Source organism: Ursus arctos, unplaced genomic scaffold (assembly GCF_023065955.2).
Source record: "Ursus arctos isolate Adak ecotype North America unplaced genomic scaffold, UrsArc2.0 scaffold_5, whole genome shotgun sequence".
Lineage (NCBI taxonomy): Eukaryota > Metazoa > Chordata > Mammalia > Carnivora > Ursidae > Ursus > Ursus arctos.
The window spans coordinates 65269017-65287306 of NW_026623067.1; the positions used below are offsets into that span (position 1 = coordinate 65269017).

Sequence of the window (18290 nt, forward strand, 5' to 3'; positions counted from 1 at the left end):
ACATTTGTTCAAAATGATTTTAATAATTCCTTTTGATTTGAGATAAGCAGATTAAACAAATGTCCTTTTTGAAGAAGAAATCAATTTCCAGTACCTTTCTCTGTTTTCTAGTCATCCAAGCAAAAATTTTTTGCTTTTATTTGTTTTGGTCAAGGAGGAGTAAGTCTGGCGTATCCCACTTGCTTTCTATAAATCTCCTTGCTTTCAACATTTGCTGGTATAATGAAAGCTTTTGGAAGATTTTCTGCATTTGTCCTGGCTTGGTTTAGATGGGCAGAATGCTTTGTATACTGTGTATTTGTGTGTATGTGTGTGCGTATTCATTTTACATACTTTGGCTGGAAATAGTTTTTTATTCCTGAACTTTACTCTTCATTTAAAAATTATTGATGATGGGTAAAAATGGATTGTATTAATATTATAAGTTTAGTAAGTGTCTTGCTATTCAGGATGATTATCTCTTATTAGGGAATTAGGGAATTGTAAGTATAAGCATCCAGAGTCCTCCCAGATTTGTTTATTCTGTTGCAGCACAGACTACCAAAGAGACTCCAGCCCTGCTGAGAGCTCAGGACTTTTTCCTTGGGCTCTAATTAATTCCCTACAGGGCTCTTTATTTGTGGTCAGCTGCCTGGAGAGAGGCTGATTGCCTGGGGATCATCTTGCCTGTCTGTGGCTGACTGGCCTGCCTTGATTCCATTTATTCTGACCCCAGGATATTTGTGGGGAAGATCAGAGCACTACAGTTTTTTGTTGTTGTTGTTGTTGTTTGGTTGTTTTTTTTTTTTTTTTGATGGGCTTTAGAAATCTTAATGATCACTGGGAACACAGAGACTGAAAGAATGAAAACTTGGCTTTTAGTCCCAGTTCTGCTAGTGAGCTTTGTGACTTTACAAATAGGAGCCGCCATAGGATCATCATCTATGAATGGAGATGATGGCATCTATTAATTGTAACAGGCCTGAAAAACTTGCCATGGGCCAGGCACAGTGCGAGGACTTCCCAGGAGCAGTATCTGTTATTCCTCACAATACTATTGAGTCACACTGTTACCATCCAAAATCAAGGCTCGTAGAGGTTAGGAAATTTGATAAGATCATACAGCTTATTTGGTAATAAAGCTGGGTCCTAAAATGTCTTTAACAATGACATTTTACCTCCTTTTTCTTGGCCCTGTCTCATAGTATAGTGAAAATCAAATGGAGAAATGTATGCACAAGAACTTTGAGAACTCTTGCTACTCTGAGTAGTAGTATTACCTTTCCTAACATACTAATGATAACTAGAGTAAAATAGTGCCTATGCCTAGTTACCTGGTGGAGAGACCTAGTGAAGCTTTGGTTTTCACAGTGCGCAAAGGAATGCTTGGGTGGGACCTGATTTTCTTCTTGGTCACCACCTGTGTATTCTACTAGGATGAGTCCTGAGCAGCATCTACCTCCTGGAGTCCTGGAGGCGAGTATGTGGACATCCTGGACAGCCCACCCATGGGGATGAATGGGAGGCTTCCCAGTACATGAGGCATGCAGGGACCAGTTACTGAGACCATCTGTCATTCCTGTGAATCATGGACATTAGTGAGATGCTTTTGCTGTGCTGGCAAGGAAATCTTATAGTCTCAAGAACCAGAGAGGGAGTTGTTGGAAGAATAAACTCAAGTAAAGACATAACCATGTAAGGTCAAAAGCACAGATTAAAAAAAGATGACCTTGTTTTAGTGCTTGGAAACAAAATGTTCAGGGAAAGGCAAATTGTTGGCAGACAGATTTGCTACGGAAATCTTTTTAAATAGTGAAAGCCCTACAAATAGAGCATAATCCGAGCATCTGGGGGTATTTTGAATTTAGGCAATTATAGTCTGAAGAATTCAGAGTCTGTTTTAAACGTGGGAGGTTGGGGCACTTGGAAGCGTAAAAGCAGCTCTTTTTTGAGTGACTTGCTACATTGTATTTCTCCTTCGTGTTCCCAGGTTATGGTGCAATGCCTGGCACTTAGAAGAGTCTCACTGAACCCTTGTTGAATTTGCTTTGTTGAAATCAGGCATGTTTTTTACTCTGCAGCAGAGCGTGTTAACAGCTTTCCCTGACACCAGGACGGCTGGAGAAAGCTCTTGGAGTTTTGTGAGCTTACAGGCCATTGAGCTGCTCCATCAGGAAAAGGGAACAGCAGTTAGGTGGGCTCAGTATGGCTTTGCTTTGAGGTTTGGTTCATCAGCTACGGAGTCAGTTTATGGATAACTAAGCTATTCTGATTCCTTGGAAGAAGTAGAAAAATTTCTGTTAAAGTAGGTGATCAGTCAAATTTGTAAAATACTCTTCAAGAAATAAATTTTGTTTCTTTAAAGTGTTTTGAGAACTTTGTAATAGACTATAAGAATATTTTTAGAGAAAGGCCCTTTTGGAGACTTGCTTTACTGAATAAATTAGCCTATAAAGTTTTCATAAATGAATGCTTTAAGGTGTCTAATCATAAAACATTAGGAGATAAAGATTTTCTCTTAGTAACTTTATTTATCTGGTTTCTTTGTAAATACCTCTTCCCCTTTCCCCATAAATACTATGATGATAAATTTCAGCTCAGTCACTGACATTTCTATTTCTTGATAAGTAAGACCAAATTAATGAGATTACAATTGTGTGATATTTTTTCAAGCTTGTAATTGGACATCTCATGGCTATCAACTTTTGCTTTTTTTATTTTATAATGTATGTTGAGGTATTAACAACTTCTAGACATTATAATGTCACATAGCTGCGTCATCCTTTCTGTATTTAAATTTTCCACATTTTTTCATTTAGCTTTTTCTCATTCTTATTTTTCAAACTTATTGAAATATAAATAAAATACACTAAATTGCACATATTTAAAGTACACAATTTGATCAGTTTTGACATATCTTACACCCACGAAACCATTACTATGATCAAAACAGTAAACATTTCCATCACCCTCAATGTTACCATCTCTCCCTTTGTAATCTTTCCCTCCTGCCACTCCCAGCCCGCCAGGTAACCACTGATTTGCTCTCTATCGTTATAGGTGAGTTTGCATTTCTAGAATTTTGTACAAATATAATCATAAGGGACACCTGGGTGGCACAATTGCTGAAGTGTCTGACTCTTGGTTTCAGCTCAGGTCATGATCTTGTGGTTGTGGGATTGAGCCCTGCCTGCGCTCAGTGTGGAGTCGGCTTCAGATTGTTTCTCCTTCTCTCTCTGCCCCTCCCTGCTCACACACACACTCTCTAAAATGTATAAATAAAATCTTTAATAAAGAAGTAAATAAGTATAGACGTATGGTGTATACTCTTTTTTAGTCTGGCTGCTATTGCTTAGTATGATGATTCTGATATTCTTCTACATTGTTACACATATGAAAGCGATGTTCCTTTTTACTGGTAAGTAGCAAGTACTCCATTATATGGATAGACCACCACTTATTTATCCATCTACCTCTTGAAGGAAATTTGGTTTTGCCCCCGTTTTTAGATAGCTTTCCAAGGAAAGTTGCTTTAAACATTCATGTACAAGTGTTTGTAGGAGTGTATGTTTTCATTTTTTCTTAAATACCTAGGAGTAGAATGGCTAGATCATATGGTATATGTATGTTTAGCTTTTTAAGAAACTGCCAGATTGTTTTCCTAAAGTCATTGTACCATTTACCTTTGCACCAGCATTGTGTGAGGAGGTTCCAGTTCCTTTACATCCTTACTGACACTTGGTATGGTCAGTGACTGTAAAGAAAATATTTTTATGTTTCTGCATGGTTATCAATTCCTGAACAAGTTTGACTGGGACTTGGATTAAAGAATAAGCCTTGGATTTAGTAAGAGATTTACCGCTTTAGAAGAATGTGTTTACCTGTCAAGAAGTAATGAACCTCAGGACCATGGAAACATTCCAGCGCTTGGAAACCCACAGAGGCTACTTGTCTTCCTCTTAGAGACAATTATTTACATTCATGGTATTAGACATGCAGCCATTTGTCTCCTTTATGGTGAGCTATTTGTTCCCATCCAAAGGCTGATAAAACTCACCAGCTTACATTGTGAGGTAGGTACCTAGTACTCTTCTCTTTCCATGTGCCAAGGAAAATTTTTGACACTAAGGAAGCAAATGTTTCTCTCCTTCTCTCAGGGAGTGAAGAGGAACCACTGTCTCTCTCTATAAAGTCCCAGACTCACATTTTTGGTGTTCCTCACCTCTATTACAAATCCCAGTATGTATAGGATGTATGTATAGGATGACATCTGGCTCTCATCATGTTGCCCAGGCAGAAGAATTAGGTTAAAAGGGGAACCAATGTGATTATTGCTATGAATTAGTAATACTCTGTCTCCCATCCAGGAAATCTTGTGTTAACTTTCAGAAAAGTGTGGATAAATCTGGACATTAAGAGCTTAAGAGTAGGTTCTTCTTCTTCTCCTTCTTCTTCTTCTTCTTCTTCTTCTTCTTCTTCTTCTTCTTCTTCTTAACGAAAGTGTGGGGGAGGGACAGAGGGAGAGGGAGAGAGAATCCCAAGCAGGCTCCATTCCCATTGAAGAGCCTGACGTGGGCCTTGATCTCATGACCCCAAGATCACCACCTGAATGGAAACCAAGAGTCGAATGCTCAACCAATTCAGCCACCCAGGCACCCCAAGAGTAGGTTCTTAAAAAACTTTTAATCATTTCGATTACCGTACCACGATGCTTTTATTTTGCTGTGGTTTTATTTTATATTTTACTGATAAGTAATGATGCTGAACATTTTTTCATGTATTTATTAGCTGTATGTATATCTTCCTTTGTGAAGTGCCTGTCTTCACCATTTTTAAGTTGTCTTATTATTGAGTTGTTAGTGTTATTTATTATATTCTAGATACTAGTTCTTTGTGTATATGTATTGTGAATATTTTTCTTATTCTGTGGCTTGCCTTTTTTGTTTTCTTAAGATTGTCTTTTGAAGAGTAAAGATTTTGAGTATAATAAAGTCCAATATATCAATTTTTTCTTTAGAGTTCATACTTCTTTATTTTTTCAAGAAACCATTGGCTAGTCCAAGATTGCAGAATTGCTCAGTGTTTATAAGTTCTATAGTTTTAGTTGTTCCATTTTGAGGTAATTTTTTAGTATAGTGTGAAGTAAAGGTTATTTCTATTTTGATGGACTGTGTTGTTTCTGTTTTCTTAGTTTGTCTCTGAAGTTTGGTGATGCTGAAATTCCCAAAGGTCTTGTTATAAGGTAGGTATGGATACTGCTTTGGAATGTCATAGGTTTAGCACGTCGCATTGGCTCCATGTAATTTATTCATTCAACATGTAGCCCGCTATGTGCCAAGCACTGTGACACGTGAAATGCCACATATAACTAACTATACAAAGTCAGCAATATTATGGTAGGATCCTATAGTAATAATTTCTTTAGTTTCTACCAAAGCATCTATATAAATTTTTCCTTCTTCAGTTAGGACTTAGAAATCACATAAACCTGAAAATGTGATACTCTTTTCCTCTGAGTAAAGAATAAAATATATGTAGAGCTCCAAAGCTGAAGGTCTTGTTTGAAGTTATTTTCAATGTAGTGCCTTACAATGAATTCCACTTATCATTTCATTAGAGCAAAAAGTCTCTGTTAGCTGAATTTCCCAGCAGACAGCCCAGGCCTACATTTGGCTGTGTTTATGTGTGGGGAAGAATGCATCTGCCAACAGTGGTTTATTCAAGTAGTTAGGGACTGCTCCAGGAGTGGGGGACAATTTCAAGGCATTACATTTGTTTTTTTTTTCTTACAAAAATGAAATGTTTCCGTTCCAATAGGACCAACCTTTTAGTGAAGATAAACAGCTGTGTCTTTAACATTACTTGAAAAAAACTAGCAGGATGTGCTAGGACAGTCTTTCCTAAGCTGTGTTCTATGGAACACTTCTGCTATGTAAAAATATTTATCAGTTTCCCCAGGAAAGGGGTTCTGTGGTCAAATGTGTTTGAGAAAGACTGCATACTATGTCCTCCTCTTGGAGATTCACAGTATAAATTTGTATTTGTTAAAGTTGCTGTGAAGACATGCTCTTAAGGAAGATTGCTGCACTTGGTGACTTTGATTAACTTCTCATTTCCTATGTTTACTTTGGAAAGCTCTTTCCTCCGAATATTGCCTCCATATCATGGAGCACTAGCGTTTCACTGGTCATAATTTAGAAAATACATGTTATCATCTTTCAGAGAAACTTTATAAGGAAGATAGAATCCCACAACGTGAGCAAACATATATTCAAACACAAGTATACATATCTCTTTGATATAGGAATGAGTAGTTTTTATTCAAATAGTACTTTTTTCCCCAAAAGGAAAATAGCTTTATGATTATTATTTTTTTCTGATGATAAAGGAATGCAGCAGATGCTGTCAGTACCCCATCTATATCACTTTCGGCTTTTCCATTTGAGAGCACTATAGTCTACCAGCTCAACTTTGAACTGTCAGCCTTTCTTTGCCTAAAAGCTTTCTTTAGCCAAAGGGGTCCACTGCCTCCCATCACTACCCCAGCAGCTCTCAACCAATGACTGAAAGAAGTGTATAAGTACCCCAGCTCCCTCACCCTCAGGTCAGATAATAGGTATGTGAACCACCCTGGTTCCCAGGGTACCCCATGGTCATCAAACCCCACTTGCCCACTGTGGAAACTTGCTTAATCATGTGTCCTTTTGGGGTGTCTTCCATTCCTCTGTCATTTCTCTTTTCTCCTTTTGACATATTTTGAATTCCCAAATAAATTTGGGACCACCTCCCCAAATACTTCTTCTGGTTCACATCATTATCTCAGGGTCTGCTTCTTTCGGAGCCCAATACATGACCAGAAAACAAAAAAAAAAAAATCAAAAAATACTTATTTTTGAAAGGAACTTGAAAATCATTCATAATTTAACCATCGTTTGTAACTATTATTAACATTTTGATCCCCATCCTTCCAGAATTTTTTTCTTTGCAGTCACACTTTTTTTTAATGAAAAAATGATCATGACATATTATAACCTTTCTATTGCTGGAGAATATTCTATTCTAAAATGGCTAAGAGTAAAGGTTCTCTAGTCTCAAATTGGATGCAGAGCCTAGCTCCAATACTTAATCTCTGAGTAAACTTGCACAAGCCATTTATTTAACCCCTCTGTGTCTTGATTCCTTGCCTGTGAAGTGAGGATAATATTATTATCTATCTCATGTTAAATAAAATACAAATAAAGAGCATAGAAGGGTGCCTGACACAGTAAAAGCTTTCTTTGGGTTATTACTATTATTTACTTAGCTAATTCTATATTATTATTATTATCCATTTAGTTTTTTTCAACCTTTTTTGCAATAATAGAATCAAGTTTCGATTTTAAAAATGAAAATAAAACAAGCTTTTTGTGTTTTTCTTTTTGAAGGAATTTGTACTGTTCACTTTTGGGGTCTGCCCTGTCATTTGCTTTCATCCGTACCTCTTAGGAGACTCTGGTTCAGCACTAGAAGTAAACTCTTTCTGAGCCAGTTCTACTACCTGACAAAAGAGGGTGCAATTGCACTGCACATAGATTTCCTGTGTCAGCAAATACAAAGTACTTTAGGATTAATACTGTTTGTAATCATTTTCAGATTCACCCTTACCAGTTACAACAAGTTGTACCTCCAGAGCTGGTTTAGCCTGCAGCGAGTCGAGATTATTTTCAATAATTCAATCCAGGCAACTTTTAACGCAACTGGCATATATGCTCCGTCAAGTTACTCCTACCACTGCCAGCGTGTCAGCAGCCTGCAGCGGTATGACGCCCTCTTGTTACCTAGCTACACGGATGATATGTCAAGCCTGTGGGAGGTCACTTTTGTTGATTTCCAGGTAATAAACTAAAACATATGCTCAGTGCACCTGTATATTTGGTGCCAAAGAAACTCAGTGTCTGAAAACACCTGAAATGTAGACGTTTAGGGAAAAGAGAGGAATGGATATCCACCTTTCGAATAACATTGGTGTTTTTTTCTTTAGCTTCTGAGTCATGAAATGGAATAAGATAGATTATTTCCTCTCCCTGTGCACTACTCACACTCTATGCACCCGCCCCCAACTTGCTTTTATGTTCACATTTATGCAGTCACTAATAATTATCAATGAGGAATGCCAGCAATCTAAGCTGGAGTGAAGCTGTGGCGTGAAGCCAGCGACTGACACTTCCTGGAGTGAGAGGCCCTTCTGGGGAGAGGAACTGTTGGATAATTATTTTATTTCCTTCAGGGAGTAGAACAGTGATCCTATCAGGACAGATAAGAAGTACATCTGTAGCATGAGTGACAGCTTTGGCAGTTAGCACAGGAATGGAACTGTCAGCCAGGGAGTCAAAAATATCCCAGAGATCCTCTTGAAAGTATTTGGGGAAAGGCATGGGGGCATTAGACGTTTCTTTTCGCCACCAGAATCTCAGGCAGAGAGACATCTGTCAACTTCCTCTGTCCTGTTTACCTGTGAAAAAAGCTTCACTCGTTCTTCCAACTCACTGAAATAGGCAGGATTTTGCCTATCCCTTTTATGGACACACTTTCTAATCTTTTCCAAATGTAAATGGGTTTACTTCCTCTTCCCCCCAGCTTAAATTTGCAACTTGGGGTAGGGAAAGAGCTTGCATTTTGGAGTTTGAAAGAAAGACTTGATTACAAATTGCTTTTCAGTTACCTGGGTAAACTATTTCACCCTCTAAATTTCTGGCCTTTCTTTTATGGGTGTAAAGAAGTCATGGCTTTACTATGTGGCAACAGCCAGGACTGTCAGGCGTGGATTAATAGTAACTACTACTTATGAGTCCCCCCTCCCCCCCACCGTGTGTCAGCACTGTTGTGGTTATTTTACATACTTTGTCTTCAAAACTTATCGTAATGTTTAAGATTGCTGTTGTTATCCCTGTTTTAAAAATGGGATGGCTGACATTCTGATGACTACATAATTTTTCGAAATGATATAATTGGTAAATGGTAGAAGCATAATTTGACTTCTGCACTGACTTCAGAGGCACCTTATAATATATATAATGTATATGTATTTACCAATACTTAAAGAGTATATATTTCTCTCACTTGCACTTGAAAAAGAGAAGCAGGCACAAAGTAATAATGAAAACAAGGAATAATTCACACATAATCTTGCCTGATTAGAACAGAGGAATTGACTGACTTATACCTCTTCCTTGTTTCAGAAATAATTTAGGGTGACTTAGAGAAACACTGTAAGATAATTGACTTTGAAAAATGCATAGACCACTTTATACCCATTAGGATGGTTATTATAGGAAAACAAATAAGCAAACCCAAAATAGAAAATAATAAATGTTGGCAAGGATGTGGAGAAATTAGAACCCTTGTAAATTGCTGGTGGGAATTTAAAATGGTGTAGCCTCTGTGGAAAATGGTATGGTGGTACGTCCTCCAAAGGTTAAACATAGAATTACCATGTGATTCTGGGTGTATACCTAAAAGAATTGGAAGCAGGGACTTGAACAAATATTTGTATACCCATGTTCATAGCAGCATTATTGACAATAACCAAAAGATGAAAACAATCCAAATGTTCATTGATGGATGAATGAAAAAGGCTGGTGTATACATGCAATGGAATATTACTCAGCCTTGAAAGGGGAGGAAATTCAGATATAGGCAGCAGTACATGAACTTTGATACTCTGCTAAGTGAAATAAAGCAGACACAAAAGAATTGCAGACAATTATACAACAAAAATAAAGCAGACAAATACTTGTCTGAATTCACTTATATGAAGTATCTACAGTAGTCAGATTTGGAGACAAAAGATAGAATGGTGTTTTGGGGGCCTGGGAGAAGAGGGGCAGGAGGAATTAGTGTTTAATGGAGTTACAGTTTGCAAGATGAAAAGTTCTGGAGATGGATGATGGTGATGGTTGCACAAATAATGTGAATGTACTTAATGCCACTGAACTGTACGCCTAAAAATGGTTAAGATGGCAAATTTTATGTTATGTATATTTTATGATAAAAAATATAAAACAGAAAAATGGGCAAAGACATGTGGCTGAAGAAAAACGAAGAAAAGATCAATTAGAGCCACCAGTGAGGCTGGTACACAAAACCACAAGACCATCCGTCTGATCCAGCTGGAAGCGGCACAGTGATTTGGCCCTGAAGCTTTGGGGCATCCAGTATAAGAAAGAATCACTCAGTTACGTGTTCTTGGCGTTCATAAGACTACTGGAAGTGTGCTTGTGGGGAGCACATGGCAGCATGTGCCAGCGTCTGCGACAGCAGCCTTACTGTGCACACTGCAGTGGATGTCACAGGTGGGCCTTGTTAAAACACGTTGATGTAAACAGATGGCAGAATGCAAGCTCAGTCCACACAAGAGGTGGTGGTGATAGTGATTCAGGTATGTATGCAAAAGGCTGCATTCCACATAGGTGGCTTTGCCCACCTGATTTATTCTAAGAATAAAGTGTAGCGTGATGTCACACGCATGGCAAACTGAAGTGCCTTTGGTGGGCTGTCTGGGGACTGGTAAAGTGTAGCCAGCATCACAAGGAGTATGTTTATTCAACTCCAGTTAATTTAATTTTTGCTTCTTAGGTATGCACGCTCAGTATTGCTGGATCTTTGATTTTTCAATAGAAGCTAGAAGTCTGGATTTTTTTTTAATGGGAAATTCTCAGGATATTCAGAACGCTGGGCCTAACAAAACTCCCTGCGGGCTAGATACAGTGTGTGTACAACCAGTAGTCCAGAAAATGGATGGACAACATATCCTTCAGGCATTCTCCACAGATACTGTTCTCAACCAAGTCTTAAGAATTAAGTAACAGTCAATGTGAGGACATTCTCTTTGACTGGAGTCGCATCATCAGATGAGGCCATCTTTTGTCATTTTGGCAAAAGCTTGACTTTTCAGGCACTAGTCTGAAGAGAAGCCCACTTTGTGTCTTCATAGAGGGTGGGCCGAGGATCCAGAAGCCAGGCCGAGAGTCTCCTTCTGGAGCTGTTTTGGATTCAGTGTAGTGCACAGACAATTGGTTGGGCAAGGCTGCTAAAGTCTATGGCTGCAGTCATAAGCACCCACTTAAGTCATAAAAATGAGTTCTCACTCAAAGCACTCATGGATAATTCAGTTTTCTGATATATCCCTTTGAAACCAACTAGGTGACTGAGGTGATGTGCAGGATTCTATTCTAAAAGCCAGCTAAGTGTGGGAGCTGCCTTCTACAAATGACTGCTCTTATTTAGTTACTCTGTAGCTCAGTTTCTTTCATTGTGATAGAATTTAGATACAGAGCCAGTTGTCCATTTGAACCTCTTCTAGTTCCAAGTATTTGAGGCACTTCATTTGCACATTTGAGAAAGCTCTTCTTTCCATTCTCTGGGCAGGACGCAAACAGGGGCTGATATACAGCTCTTCCAAAAGCAGTACCAAGTCTGTATGGTACAACTGATAAAGAGTGGGAGGTAGTGTCTGGAGGAAGAAGAGACAGAGCATACCAGGACTTGTAGAGTTGTAAACCAAGAAGTGACTCTGAAGCCACCCTGCCTGGGTTTGAATTATAACTTCAGTGCACTTAAATAAGTAATAAAATAAAAAAAATAACTTCACTGTACTTATCGCTATATGACTCTGGGCAAGTTACTTAACTTTTCTGTGCCTCAATTTCCTCACCCATCAAATAGTAACTTATTCATAGGCTTTTGTGATTTTGAATGAGTTAAATCAGTATCTATTACATAAAAAATCATCAGTAAGTGTTAGCCTCTATAACCTGTATTTTGCCTCATTGGGGATCATGATATCTTCTCTTATGAGACTCTTCCTGTCTATTTCCTGTTGGTAGAATCAAAGGCAGAGGAAGTGAGACTTAATTATTCTTTGTGAAATTTATACTACCATTTATAAAATTTTGAATGCACTTTGAATTTTAGAGACACCACAAAGTTATATTTTAAACGAACTAGAATATTTCTAAGGATCAGATTAAAAGAGGTTTTATTTCAGAGGCTTGAATCTCATGAGCCTCATAATTATGATAACCATACATCTCAGAATATCTGGGTCAGTCTTGATTTAAAATTGTTTCACTGTCCCCATAAGCACACTCACATTTGTTAGGTCATGTGCTCAAATTAGTAAGTACAGCCCCAGTATCTTAAATTTGGTTAGTTAGGAGTCCAGAACCCTCAGACCAACTGAGAGGTAGATCTTAGGAGAGAGAATATGTCACCTCAGCTCTTTGTCCTGCAGATCCAAGGCTTCGCCATCAAGGGGCGGCAGTTTGCCAAGCCCCGAGACTGTGCCGCCTCCTTCTCACCAGCCATTCTGATCGGCCTGGCCATGTCCCTGATCCTGCTGCTGGTGTTGGCCTATGCTCTGCACATGCTCATCTACCTGCGCTATCTGGAACGGCGCTATGATTTCATCACCTCTCCGGCCCACTTCCCCCAGTTGAAAGCTCGAGATGCAGCAGAAGAGAAGGAGCTGCTGAGGAGCCAGGGAGTCGAGTGCTATGAATTGAGAAGCCAACAGATCTGCAAAGTTTATGTGGAATAACACAGGTCTCTCTTCCTCATGGAGTCCACAGTGGGCTCTGAAAGGAGTTATTTCTGTCTGTCCTCTTTGTCTCGTGATAAAAAGTGTTCACCTCATGGCTTGATTAAAAAAATGCACACAGAAAATACATTTTGGCGCATCTACTGGCCTGTTTAGATAGACTTGAGACAATGAAAAAGTTGTCCCAGGAACCCCACGGAAATAAATATGATCGTCGCCCCAAAACTACTTTGAAAGCAAAGGGATATTTCAAGTTAGGAAGACAGAAAAAACGAATGATGCCATTTAGAAAGGGGGAAAACATACTTGACCCTCTTTGCTTGTGCCAGTTCAGATGTGATAATATAGAACTAATAAATCCAAGGTTATCCGGAAATTCAGAATTTAAAGTATTTTGGAAGTTTGCATTTTTAGAAATTATATGCCAATTTTGTTTTAAAAATTAGTCTTCTCTTTCCCAGAGCTGTTTAGGGAGGACTCTTGTCAATATGGTAGAACACTTTATTCAAGGGCTTTCTTGTCATTTACTTTGCTGTTCAGAGGAACCCCAGATTGCTGTTCAAGTTGTGAAAGAGGGGTGACAGTCTTCTTTCTTACCTTTTCCATCTGGTTGTGGCGCCTAGGCTTGTCTCATTTGTCTAATGTAGACCTCCATTAACTCTCCTAGGCACCACTTGAAATAAGCAACTGAGCTAAGAACAGTGTGCTTGCTATGCAAACACAGCTTCACGGCAAATCTCCTAAACCCCCTTCCAGTGAGATCGTGTCCCTTAAGCTCTTCTTTAATAGAAATTCTGCAGCCACCACCTCTATAGAGGCTGTAGATTTCTCCATAGTCTTTTCCAGTTCTTGACAGATCCTGAAGATTGGCTTCCCCTGAATTTTCACCAAAGCTTCTCTAATATGCCTTGTGTGTTAAAGAGATCTTCTGTGTAAAAAGTACGTTGTATTTCCCTAACTAGGTTTCCACACATGAACTAGGCTTCCTAGTTCATGACCTGCACAAACCTTAGAAAGCAGATGGGAATGATGTGGGTAGAGGATCACGCACAGAGAAATGGAATCTTCTGGGCAGCTGTGGTAATGACTTTGCAGTCTAGTACCATCTTTGATGCCAAGTGTGAATGACAATGATTGGGGTTCCTGATAAAACAGTCTTACGTTGGACATTTTTTCTGGCTGCATTACTCTTGGCCGTGAGTATAGGTTTGGTTCCAGATCTCTCAGAATTCTGTAAGCTCCTGATACTCTATAGTGAATTCGTTGTTGTTGTTGTTGTTGTTTTAATACCTGGAGTAGATTCTGTATTCTGTAACTAAGAATCTTGATTCATGTACTTATTTGTACCAAAGATGGTTATAGGGAACACACCCTGAAGAATATGGGAATCTAGGATTGATTTTTTTGACTCTATTTAGCCTAAAACCAAGGACTCTGTTAGCATTAGAAAGTGGGAAATAGATAGCCCACATCATTCCATAATGAAATTTTCATTTTGGTGGTTTTGAGTATCCATTGGTGGTATAAATTGTTGTTGTTGTTGTAGGCTATAGGTACTTGAAGGATAAACATAACTTATGGTCCCACTGGTAGAGTTTGAAAGTGAAAATGTCATTAATAATTTCAAGATAACAGACATAAGCAGAGTTGTGCCCAACTGGGATATATAGTCATCCTAGATATGGTGACTATACCATACAGGTATGGTGACTGCCTTACAGGGTGATACCCTGTAAGTTAAGCTTGCTTTTTCTGTGTTGGAGGGCTTACAGAAAGAAAATAATAGCTTAAGATTTAAAATTCACAGCTCAAGTCATGGTAAAAAAAAAAAAATCAGGGAGTTTCTATGACTGATCTACAAGGATCTCATACCTGTTATCAAGGGGCTGACATAGTTGCAAATCAGACACACAGGTCTGATCCTGTAAATTGGTAAAATGCATTTTAGGTAGAATTCAGAGCCTTGCCAGATCTCTTAATGAATATGAGAACACTGATTACAAAATAGAAGAAACTTGAAATAAGAATGGTAACTTTGGGGATAATTTAGACAACTTTAAGGATATTGAACCCATAAACTCCACTAAGTTTTTCTTGCTAGCAGAAGCAACCCTGTAAGATGAAGCTATTCTGACTTCACCAAAGATAGTTATCTTGCCAGGGGGTGCCAGTTTTCCTCAATGTCTCTAGACAACTGGAATCACACTAGCATACCCCAGAGAACCAATTGCAAAGTCAAATATGGGAGAATAAAAATTGGAAGGTTTTGCTGATTTATGCAACAAAAGACAGAGGGATATGAAGGGGAATGGATTCTGGAGGTGCTAGCTCAGAGAGGGAAATGTATAATTTTATATTGGGCTGAATTTTTTTAAATAGGTTCTCTTACCAGGTTTTGAGTTAAATATTCCAGTTTGAGCAGCTGGCAGTATTTCTAACCATTTATTCAGTTGATTAAGATATGGCCTCAACAGTGACATGCACTAAATGAAATAGACCAGAAATTCATTTGTATAATATAGAGGAAGAAAATAAATTTAACAACTTAGAGAATTGGGATATGGGAGTGGATTTATCATGCATGTCCTACTCTCTATCTCCAAAACTATTTTCCTAGAAGACCTAGAGGACACTTACATTGTCATAGCACTGAACTGAAAAACACTGAGAACATAACATCAGCATTTTTGGAAAAGTGCTCTAGTGGCTGTCCTCTTTAGGCTGTAGATGAAAGCAGGAGATGCTATCCTTGATTCCTTAATCTCAATGGGAATGCCGGGATCCTGGAGTGGCAGAGGTCAGATAGCAGCATAAAAATGTTAGGGGGCTGTAGGGCAGGAATGTTAATCAGATTAGGTCATGTTTGTTAATGGTAAAGTGATCTGTGACAGATGTAGTGGGGCAGTCCACTAAAGAACTCATGTTCATCTGAATAATCGTAATGTTAATAAAATCTAGTCCTCATATGAAAAGACCTTATTTGAACTATCGTGGTGGAGTCCTAGAGCTGAGTCTGTTGATAACAAGAGAGCTCTTGACTGAAGAGAAGACCTCCTAAAAAAAGGGTCTTTGGTCTTCATATTTAATGTTGAGCATTATCACGAATGATTTTATATTTGTCCATTAGGTAGCTTTCTTTTTTGTATTACTTCTGGTATGTTCTGATCTTCAGGTAAAGAACTTACGCTATTCCCATGGATACCTTGATTATTAACCCAACAGGTATGTGATTATAGTCCTATAATTGTTAATGTTTCAGGAGCATAGCCTAAGAGATGGTCTGTCTTCCTGGGAGGTCTGGAACAATATGGCAATGAAAATGATGTTTGTTATGAGTAGGAGTTGACTGGGCAGGTAATACGGAGAAGGACAGATATGGCAGAAGGAAACACATATGCAAAGACTGGACTTTACTGTGTGAGAACTGTGAATACATGTCTATGGGCAGTCACATATAATGTATTTAAAGGAGTGAAAGATTAACCTGGAAATAATTGAGGGAACAGGTCATTGTGCTGAACTAAAGGCTTTGAACCTTGACCTGAGGTAATGGAAATGTTCCTGAGGAGATTTTGGAAGATTTTAAGCAAGGAGATTACATGGCAGATAAGTATGAGTAGAATAGGACAGATACTCCATTTAGAAGATTATTGGAATAGTTTAGATGAAAAATAATAGGACATAATCTTAGTGGGGTGAGAGGAAAGAACAAGAAGAGGTATTTAGGAGGTTGGTTCAGTAAGTTTTGGGAACCAGCTGGCAAGTCACAGATGTCTGTTGGGTATCTTCTTTGGGGTGCTGGGTGGATGGTGATACCAATTTCTGCAATCAGGGAGAAATAGGAGAGGATAGGAGTTTGAGATGTGAGGTGTCTGTAGGCAGATCCTATAATAGAGGTCCAGGTAGACAGTTTGGTTTATGAATCTGGGGTAGAATAAAGAGATCTGGACTAGAAATTTGGAAATGTAGCAGATGCTGTCAGTGTCCTACCCATATTTCTTTGCCCCTTACTGCATCCTGACCCATCTCTCATTGCCAGTTACTGCCCTCTAAGGCTGCTCTCCGTGTGTTCATGGCAAGCTGGAAGTGCTGAAGATGTAATGCCTCCCAGGAGCAGCCTTCATGCAGTGACTCTCAGGAGTTGTGAATAAATACCCCAGCTCATTTTCACCTTGACTGGGATATTTCTAGAGTGTGTTGTACACCATTTCCTGGAGCTCCCCAGCAGGACTTAGCTCTTTTGCCCATTGCGGTATCTTGCTTGATAATGTTCACTTTATTAACTCCCTTCTCTTCCTTGTCTTCCTTGCTACCCGAATGTTTCCTAATGATGTTGTCATTACCTCCAAAATAAACTACTTGTGTTTAAATCCTTGTCTCAGGATCTGCTTCTCAGGAAATCCAAACTAAGACAAGCAGTAATGGGCGTAGAGGGAAAGTTGACTAGTTGACTGCATTTGAAAAATTGCATATTTTTACAGCTTTTACAGAAACATACAATTATTAGAATATAATGCCAGGAACCCTTCCAGGACCCTGGAAGAGAGCTATATAAGTGAGTGTGTGTGTGTGTGTGTGTGTGTGTGTGTGTGTGTGTGTGTGTATTTTTACAGAGCCTTGACCTTATACACTATGGTGGACACTGGTTAAATAGACTCTGTGAGCTTGCCATCTTCATCTTTGATGCTAAAACTTGAAGTTTAGCATAGCAGTCAATGGGGAAGGGAAAATGGATGTAAGGTAGTGGAGAGCAAGGACAAGCTAGAATCCATGAAGAAGAGCGGGTCCTGTGTCAGTGTTCACTGCCTCCAACTTTGATACAGAGTGCCCTTTGTTTAAACTGGCCGAGAGCCGAATGAATGGCTCAGGGATTGAAGATGTTGAAGAAAGATCTAAGAGAAGGTAGGGCATCTGCCAGCCTGGGTGCTGCCCTCTGCCAACAAGGTGAGCCAGCAGATAAATGATAATTTTCTTGACCTACAAATGTACATTGATCCCACAATGTGAAGGTTAAAAAACAATGTGGCTGCTCCTTCACGTCCACCTTCTAAATCTCATGCAAATAGGTCTCTCTAATACAGCTTACCTTAACCAGAAACATACAGGGAAATTAATTCTGGGAACCATAGTTCAGCTTAGCTGTATTTTCCTTCCAGGCAAAATGAACAGCCAGGTACAGTCCCCAAAGTCCTGTCTACAGGGAGGATTTCCCTTTACCACTGTCCATCAAGGCCAACCTGGCATGGGGCTGTAGTGCTGTAGCTGCCCAATTTCAGGTTGTGCCTTGCATATATTAAGTAGAACCATCTGTAAACCAAGCCTGAGTTTTTTCTTCCTTAGGAACTGCTCACAAAGGACTGTCCATTAGGCCACAGGTATAGGTTGAGAGAGAGACGACAGTTAGTGAGAGTGGGAGGCATGGGCATCTAGATTATATCCTCATGCAACTGACTTTGTGCCTCCAAGACTTGCTTAAGCCTGCTTTCTTTATACAAGTTTTATTTGAGGCTGGAATGCTGCTACTGTGCATGCCTAACTTTGTGGGCTTGGTGAGTCAGACAATATCTACTTCATGATGGGCACCTCAGGTCTCATGGTAACTTGGCCCATGGTCAGATGTTCTATCTCTACTAAGGTCAAGTAGAAAGTCAAAAAGCCAAAAGCTGTTTCTGAAAAGGAGATAGTTATCTAGGATGGGATTGCTCTGCTGAAAAATTCTAGGTCCTAATCATGA

General features: G+C 39.1%; 2 protein-coding genes across 2 annotated transcripts in view; both read left to right on the top strand.

Moving 5' to 3' along the window:
- Positions 1–16926, top strand: part of ATG10 (autophagy related 10) — a 450669-nt gene extending 433743 nt beyond the window's left edge. The window contains exons 5-6 of the mRNA XM_057307383.1: positions 5171–5221; positions 7612–16926. Coding sequence (XP_057163366.1) covers positions 5171–5221; positions 7612–7864 — 304 coding nt within the window. The 3' untranslated portion in view covers positions 7865–16926. The remainder of the gene's footprint in view (positions 1–5170; positions 5222–7611) is intronic.
- LOC130542791 (V-type proton ATPase subunit S1-like protein) lies at positions 10024–16926 on the top strand. Its single transcript, XM_057307389.1, has 2 exons — positions 10024–10396; positions 12251–16926. Exons 1-2 carry the CDS (start codon positions 10352–10354, stop codon positions 12554–12556), a joined length of 351 nt encoding a protein of 116 aa, XP_057163372.1. The 5' UTR covers positions 10024–10351; the 3' UTR covers positions 12557–16926.
- Positions 16927–18290: the final 1364 nt, after the last annotated feature.